At 36.6% G+C, this 8,067-nt stretch overlaps 1 protein-coding gene across 1 annotated transcript in view; it reads right to left on the bottom strand.

Annotated features, from left to right (window-relative positions):
- LOC128699141 (DBH-like monooxygenase protein 1) overlaps positions 1–7,838 on the bottom strand; it is a 39,354-nt gene extending 31,516 nt beyond the window's left edge. The window contains exons 1-4 of the mRNA XM_070096640.1: positions 7,745–7,838; positions 4,657–4,849; positions 3,761–3,868; positions 1–94 (exon numbers count right to left, since the gene is read on the bottom strand). The exon at positions 1–94 is cut by the window's left edge and continues 53 nt beyond it. Of these exons, the coding sequence (XP_069952741.1) occupies positions 1–94; positions 3,761–3,868; positions 4,657–4,849; positions 7,745–7,770 (421 nt within the window). The 5' untranslated portion in view covers positions 7,771–7,838. The remainder of the gene's footprint in view (positions 95–3,760; positions 3,869–4,656; positions 4,850–7,744) is intronic.
- Positions 7,839–8,067: the final 229 nt, after the last annotated feature.

The raw sequence follows: 8,067 nt of genomic DNA, 5'->3' as shown, positions 1-8,067 counted from the left end.
GGACGGTGTGAGTATCATTCTGGTAGCCTGAGAGAACCTTTACGTCATGGCTGTCATCTACTGCGGGAAGCCAGTTGCCCTCTCCGTGACAATCCTGTAGCAGCCCCGGGGGTCAGTGTGCTTGCAGAGTATCATATTAACGATATGCAATACCGACAGCTTGAAGGCTATGACGCATGTGCGATAGTTAGGTACCTTGACTCAGGAAAGCGTAACGACTCAATCCCTATTTGAACTGTGGTTTAATTAGGTATGTTCATCGCTTGTTTTTCCCCCTATATAAGAGGCTTCATCAGTCGAATATAAGGGAATATTAAATTGGAAACTGTAGAAGTGGAGAGAAACATCGACGTATCAGAGGATGGATTATCTATATACTGTAAGTGCCGCTACACAGACAAAAAAAAAGCTTAGTCTTTAAGTGTCTTTGCCGTTAAACAGTGTCTCAGATCACCAGTTTCAATAGAGACCATGAACAAAGTAAGGATAAATGTATTCACCCAGGACGCGTCGTTAATAAAAGTGTCTTGAGTGAATGCATTCACTCAATACAAGTCTTCAATATATATATATATATATATATATATATATATATATATATATATATAGTATATATATATATATATAATATATATATATATCTTTCTTTCAACACACCGGCCGTATCCCACCGAGGCAGGGTGGCCCAAAAGGAAAAACGAAAGTTTCTCCTTTTACATTTAGTAATATATACAGGAGAAGGGGTTACTAGCCCCTTGCTCCTGGCATTTTAGTCGCCTCTTACAACACGCATGTCTTACAGAGGAAGAATTCTGTTCCACTTCTCCATGGAGGTAAGAGGAAATAAACAAGAACAAGAACTAGTAAGAAAATAGAAGAAAACCCACCGGGGTGTGCATATATATGCTTGTACATATATGTGTAGTTTGACCTAAGTGTAAGTAGAAGTAGCAAGACGTACCTGAAACCTTGCATATTTATGAGACAAAAATGGACACCAGCAATCCTACCATCATGTAAAACAATTACAGGCTTTCGTTTTACACTCACTTGGCAGGACGGTAGTACCTCCCTGGGCGGTTGCTGTCTACCAACCTACTACCTATATATATATATATATATATATATATATATATATATATAGCAGGGTAATATTTAGTGAAGGGATTCAGGGAAACCGGTTATTTTCTTATAGTCGGACTTGAGTCCTGGAAATGGGAAGTACAATGCCTGCACTTTAAAGGAGAAGTTTGGGATATTGGCAGTTTGGAGGGATGTGTTGTGTATCTTTATACGTATATGCTTCTAAACCGTTGTATTCTGGGCACCTCTGCAAAAGCAGTGATAATGTGTGAGTGTGGTGAAAGTGTTGAATGATGATGAAAGTATTTTCTTTTTGGGGATTTTCTTTCTTTTTTGGGTCACCCTGCCTCGGTGGGAGACGACCAACTTGTTGAAAAAAAAAAAAAAAAAAAAAAAAAAAATATATATATATATATATATATATATATATATATATATATATATATATATATATATATATATATATATATATATATATATATATATATATATATATATATATAGTGTATATATATATATGTCGTGCCGAATATGTAAAACTGGTCAGTTAGCAAGAACTCATTTAAAATTAAGTCGTTTCTAAAATTTTCTCTTATACGTTTAAAGATATATTTTTTTTCATTAATGTTAATATAAAAATTTTTAATTTTGCACCAACAGAATCTTAGAAAACTTATCTAACCGTATTATAACAAGCGCAATTTATTTTAGCCTAACCCAACTAAATATATTTTAGATTTGTTTAAAATAATTTAATACTAAACAAACACAGTGAAATGTATTTTTTTCGTTAGGTTCAGAATGATTTTGGGGAAATTATTGCATACACAAATTTTCGCTTGTCCTATATGGCAAGATGAGCGTTGCTGTTTAAGCCAAGATCGCAAGTTCTGCCTATTCGGCACGACATATATATATATATATATATATATATATATATATATATATATATATATATATATATATATATATATATATATATATATATATATATATATATATATATATAATTTTTTAAGGCAGTATGTCTCTGTTTATGGATTAACCGGAGCCATGTTTATGGATTAACCAGTTGCCTGTTTATGGATTAACCAGTGCCATATTAATGGATTAATCAGTGCCATGTTTATGGATTAACCAGTGCCTTGCTTGTGCATTAACCAATGCCATGTTTGTGGATTAACCAATGCCTTGCTTGTAGATTAACCAATGTCATGTTTGTGGATTAACCAATGCCAAGTTTGTGGATTAACCAATGCCAGGTTTGTGGATTAACCAATGCCAAGTTTGTGGATTAACCAATGCCAGGTTTGTGGATTAAACAATGCCAAGTTTGTGGATTAACCAATGCCAGGTTTGTGGATTAACCAATGCCAAGTTTGTGGATTAACCAATGCCAGGTTTGTGGATTAACCAATGCCAAGTTTGTGGATTAACCAATGCCAGGTTTGTGGATTAAACAATGCCAAGTTTGTGGATTAACCAATGTCATGTTTGTGGATTAACCATAGTCACCTTTGTGGATTAACCAATGCCAGGTTTGTGGATTAACCAATGCCAGGTTTGTGGATTAACCAATGTCATGTTTGTGGATTAACCAATGCCAAGTTTGTGGATTAACCAATGCCAGGTTTGTGGATTAACCAATGCCAGGTTTGTGGATTAACCAATGCCAGGTTTGTGGATTAACCAATGTCATGTTTGTGGATTAACCAATGCCAAGTTTGTGGATTAACCAATGCCAGGTTTGTGGATTAACCAATGTCATGTTTGTGGATTAACCAATGCCAGGTTTGTGGATTAACCAATGTCATGTTTGTGGATTAACCAATGTCAAGTTTGTGGATTAACCAATGTCATGTTTGTGGATTAACCAATGCCATGTTTACGGTCTAATAACTCAGCCTGGAGTGAAGAGAGAATTGATTACCGAGGTATAAAGTTCATGTGTGGCTCGTGTCGCGGCATTAATGCCCCGCTGAATGTGTCCATGAAGGACAAATGTAGACCTTGTTACCGTGTGCTGTCACCATGACAGTCTGACACGGACCAGCAGTTACAGTCAGTTGACACCGCCACTTGGTTTAGTCAACATCAGTTGGCACTCTCACCTGCCCTAGTTAATGTTCGTTGAGAACTTCACAAGGAATGGTTAACAGCAAGGACTAGTCACCAGTACTTGATAGGTTGAGAAGGACTAGTCAACATTACTGGGCACCTTGACACGGACAAACATCACTGCTCTCATTTCAACATTGCAACAGGCTGACCATTGAATAAAGCCTACAGAGCAAGCATCATTGCTCTCTATATAGAGCTTTATAAAGCCATCCACTTTATAAAGCCAGTAGGCTTTTGTAAGCACTCATGATACCTGTTGGGTGTTATACACGAGAAAGTAAAAGCATTAACGTATTTCCTTCCCAGGAATAAACCTGTCAGCTAATACTGCTATTATCACTTCTACTGCAAATAATAATAAAAATAATAATAAAATGCTAATAATAATAATAATAATAATAATAATAATAATAATAATTATAATAATAATAATAATATTATTATTATTATTATTATTATTAATAATAATAATAAATAAAATAATATTAAAAATAATAATAATAATAATAATAATAATAATAATAATAATAATAGTAATTAATTAATAATAACTCACATATAAGAAGACTCGGCCATGGTCTGTGACCCAGCCTATAACGATGTCAGCACCTTTCATTCCGCCGTTGGGGGAGAACCCTAGGCCTATATACCCCTTCGTCACCACCTGTAGAGAATGTCACTTTTTATGTATCTCCGGCAGCGCTGTATAGCCCTTGTGGCTTAGCGCTTCTTTTTGATTATAATAATAATAATATGTGTCTCCGTGTGTGTGTGTGTGCTCGAGCCTCCGTCCGCTAACGTCGAGACGGTCTTGCTTACCTGACTGTTCTAGTATTATCTGGTATTATCCTCACTACAGTAACTGGTATTATCCTTACTACAGTAATTGATATTATCCTCATTACAGTAACTGGTATTATCCTCACTACAGTAACTGATATTATCCTTACTATAATAACTGGTATTATCCTCACTACAGTAGCTGGTGTTATCCTCACTACAGTAACTGGTATTATCCTCACTACAGTAACTGATATTATCCTTACTATAATAACTGGTATTATCCTCACTACAGTAGCTGGTGTTATCCTCACTACAGTAACTGGTATTATCCCCAATGCAGTAACTGGTATTATCCTTACTACAATAACTGGTATTATCCTTACTACAATAACTGGTATTATCCTTACTATAATAACTGGCATTATCCTTACTACAGTAACTGGTATTATCTTTTTTCCACAATAATACTAATAGCAATAATAATAATAATAATAATAATAATAATAATAATAATAATAATAATAATAATAATAATAATAATAATAATAGTATTAATAATAATTATAACAAGAATAATAAAAGCAATAATAATAAAAATAATAAAAATAATAATAATAATAATAATAATAATAATAGTAATAATAATAATAAAAGACTCAGTAGACACACCTGGACTTCGATGATAATGTCTTTCTCTCTGGGAGTCCAGAGCATTAAGTAGTCACCATCTTGATCAAGAACTGCCCTGTGCTCAAGATCCAGGGGCAGCCGAGGTTCTAAAATGGCCGCCCACACGCCCACGCCCACTCCCGCCCAGCATACGACCGTCACCGCCCACACTGAGAACGACCACCACGCCATGCTGAGAGGGATGGAACGACTTGTTGACATTAAAGAAAAGAAAACTGTTCGCTAAATCGTGTTTACGAAAGTAAAGTCAAGCGCAAGTAATGAAAAATTGAGAGAGGGAACTTTAGACGATGTTTCGGCTCTACCTAGACCGAAACATCGACAGAGAGAGAGAGAGAGAGAGAGAGAGAGAGAGAGAGAGAGAGAGAGAGAGAGAGAGAGAGAGAGAGAACCTGACCTGTCCAGAACGTATATAAACATTGTCAATCATTATTACCCAATTTTTGGGTTAGTTTTGACTGTTAACTTTACCTTCCAAGATGTACAATCACCTACACTTCCCCTCCCCCCCCCCTTAATGTAACGTTGTTGAGGCTGTAGGATACGCAGCTTCGTGATCAATCTGAGCAGTTTCATACCCGTCCATGAACGACGTGATGTACCCCTTACTGCGGCTGTACTCACGTTATTTATGATGCTGCTCAACAGACAACTGAAAAGGAATTCGGTATCTTTATATTGGAAGACCTCAGAAACTTCCTTCAGAGCATCGCTCGGTCTTAATTGTCTTTAGACTAAGTCACCAAAAAAATTACCTTGATTTGCCCTAAACCTGTAACCCTCATTAAAGAACGTGGGCGAGAGGAACCCACCTTGAGGTCGTGAAAGAGAACGGACCAAATATATACCTAGAACCTACGTTCGGTGGCTATAAACCTGTGTTTGCCATAAAAGAGAGTGAAGTATATAAACCCTCAGAGTGAAGCACACACAGCAAATTAATTACCTGTTTCTCCATTCAGAAACATTCATGTCTACAGACGCAGCACCTGGGCCAGATTTATATAATTCCTTATTCATAATGAAGTGCAGAATGTGACTATCACCAGCGCACGGTACCATTTACAGAAAGATCTTACATCTAGACTAAATCCCAGAAGCCTTGAAGAAAGCAGATTTACTGCAGTTGCTCTGCAGACTGGAGTCTGTACAACACTGCCCCCCCCCCAAAAAAAAAAATGCAGACCTATAGCCCTAACTTTACACATCATAAGTCTTTCAAAGACTGAGACGCCAAGTTACAAAACTTTCTAAAGAAGTTCGATAACATGGATTTTGCAAATAAATAAATAAATAAACTTGATAATGGCGTGGTATCACATAAAACATGGTTAATAGGTATGAACGGAATATTAGACAAAGAATATTCAAATTTTCGACTAATAAAACACAAAGAATATGTCATATAACGGACAGAAATTATGAGAATGATCTTGCTTTCAGTATTTGGGTCGGTGAATCACACCTCACTGCTGGAGTCTCGACGCACTGCCACTTAATTAGATACAAAATCAGTCTTATACAGACTAACAAATTGAAGATGGGGAGAGTGAATACTTTATTTAACAGTTAACGCTATTATGATTAATTAAAACTTAAGTCATCATAGGTCACAAGTGATCACAGGTCACAAGTGATCCCAGGTAACAAGTGATTTAAACCTTTGAAAAGAGTTGCCAATAAAAACCTACCTTGATAGACCTCTAAACCTGTGACTGTCATCAAATAAGAGTTAAAACAAAGACAAGAGCCCGCTTTGAGGGGCCTGTAGGGCAATTTTCCGCGCGCGCTCAACAAAAAATCGAAAAATTATGGAAATTGAGTTATATATACAGAAAAATAGTTTAACTCTTTGGCAAAACAATGGTACCAAAATGAATGTTCTACGGCGTTTCTACAAGAAATTATAGTCATTTATATCAAGTAAGGTGACAGTGATATGGGTAGCGCGTCTGCTCACAGCCCATATATTTTTTGGAAATTTTTCCTTGTTTTTTATCGCTTTTTCTTGCATTATTCTTTCTAATGTAATAACTGACTAATTGGCATCATATAAGCGTAGGCGGAGCTTATCCGTAGAGTGCCAGCCAATCAGGCACCATCTGGGAACACTCGGCAGTATTCCCGATCAAGAGAGCCAGGAGAAATCTCTTCAATATTACGCTTATATCAGCTTATATATCAACTCTACGGCTTATTTATCTGTCAGAATTGATCTAATATGATATAATAAACACTATAAATAACATACAAACATGTTATATACTCTAGACTGAATAAAATAAGCCATAATATGGCGCTGTACTATCAGGAATATTTTGATATAAAGTAGTTACTGCTCTCCATGTCGTATTCTTTGGTCTTTGAGTAAGAGAAAACGGTATTTTGAAGAGGATGACTGCACTAGAACATCAGTTTACTAAGAAATACACCGAAACAAACGCGATTTTCGCGAAAAAAAAAAAAAATTCGAGACGGTGGGCCGGCCGGCGCTCCAGGCCAATATCTCGGAAGTAACTTATTCACTTATTTCGCTTTACTAAGCCTTTATTACTTAATTAAGTGGAATAATATTCACAGAAATGGTAAAATGATGATTTCTCTAATTAATTCCGAGGGAATTTTGGAAATATTCCAAATACTTTGGGATTTATGTGGGAGTAAAGGGCAGATTTTTTTCAACATTCCAAGAACTAACAAACTTGATTTTTTTGTGAAATAAAGATAAGTTATTTAGAGAAAAGGCCTCGCGGTAAATTAGTATTAGCATTGTTCTCTCGGCACCAAGTGTCCAAACAACCTTACGCCGTCCCCTATAGGACTACCTTCCTGCCAAAGGGCATTTTCTGTAAATCAGTCCTTTTTCAGTCTTTTCTCAGTTGTTGTTTGAGGTACATTTTTGACAAATATTTTTTACACTGTGTGAAAACACTTTGTCTTGTGCACCAAAACTGGAGGAAATCGGACGGTAAACAAAAGAGCTACAATTAATTGGATGGCAGGCCCCTTGAGAGCTCTCAAGGTCTGAAATGTCTTTAAAGAGAAGTGGACAAAAGGAACCACCTACCGTGAGGGCTTCCCAATCACCCACATTGAAGAACTATGGACTGTCTTTAAAGAGTGTAGGGGGTAGATTAATCCACCTTGAATGACGCGCAGCTAGCAACTGCCAGGGGTGGAATACAATGGAATGGACATTGCACCATGAGACAGACAAACAGGGTAAAGTCACCATTATATTGCAAAATGATGCTAGGAAGGGTACGAAGGGTGTACTCACCTAATTGTGGTTGCAGGGGTCGATACTCAGCTCCTGGCCCCGCCACTTCACTGAACGCTACTAGGTCCTCTCTCTCCCTGCTCCATGAGCTTTATCATACCTCATCTTAA

This window comes from Cherax quadricarinatus, chromosome 54 (genome assembly GCF_038502225.1).
Source record: "Cherax quadricarinatus isolate ZL_2023a chromosome 54, ASM3850222v1, whole genome shotgun sequence".
Lineage (NCBI taxonomy): Eukaryota > Metazoa > Arthropoda > Malacostraca > Decapoda > Parastacidae > Cherax > Cherax quadricarinatus.
The sequence above is the reverse complement of the archived record's forward strand: the minus strand, read 5'-3'. Positions and strand labels throughout refer to the sequence as shown.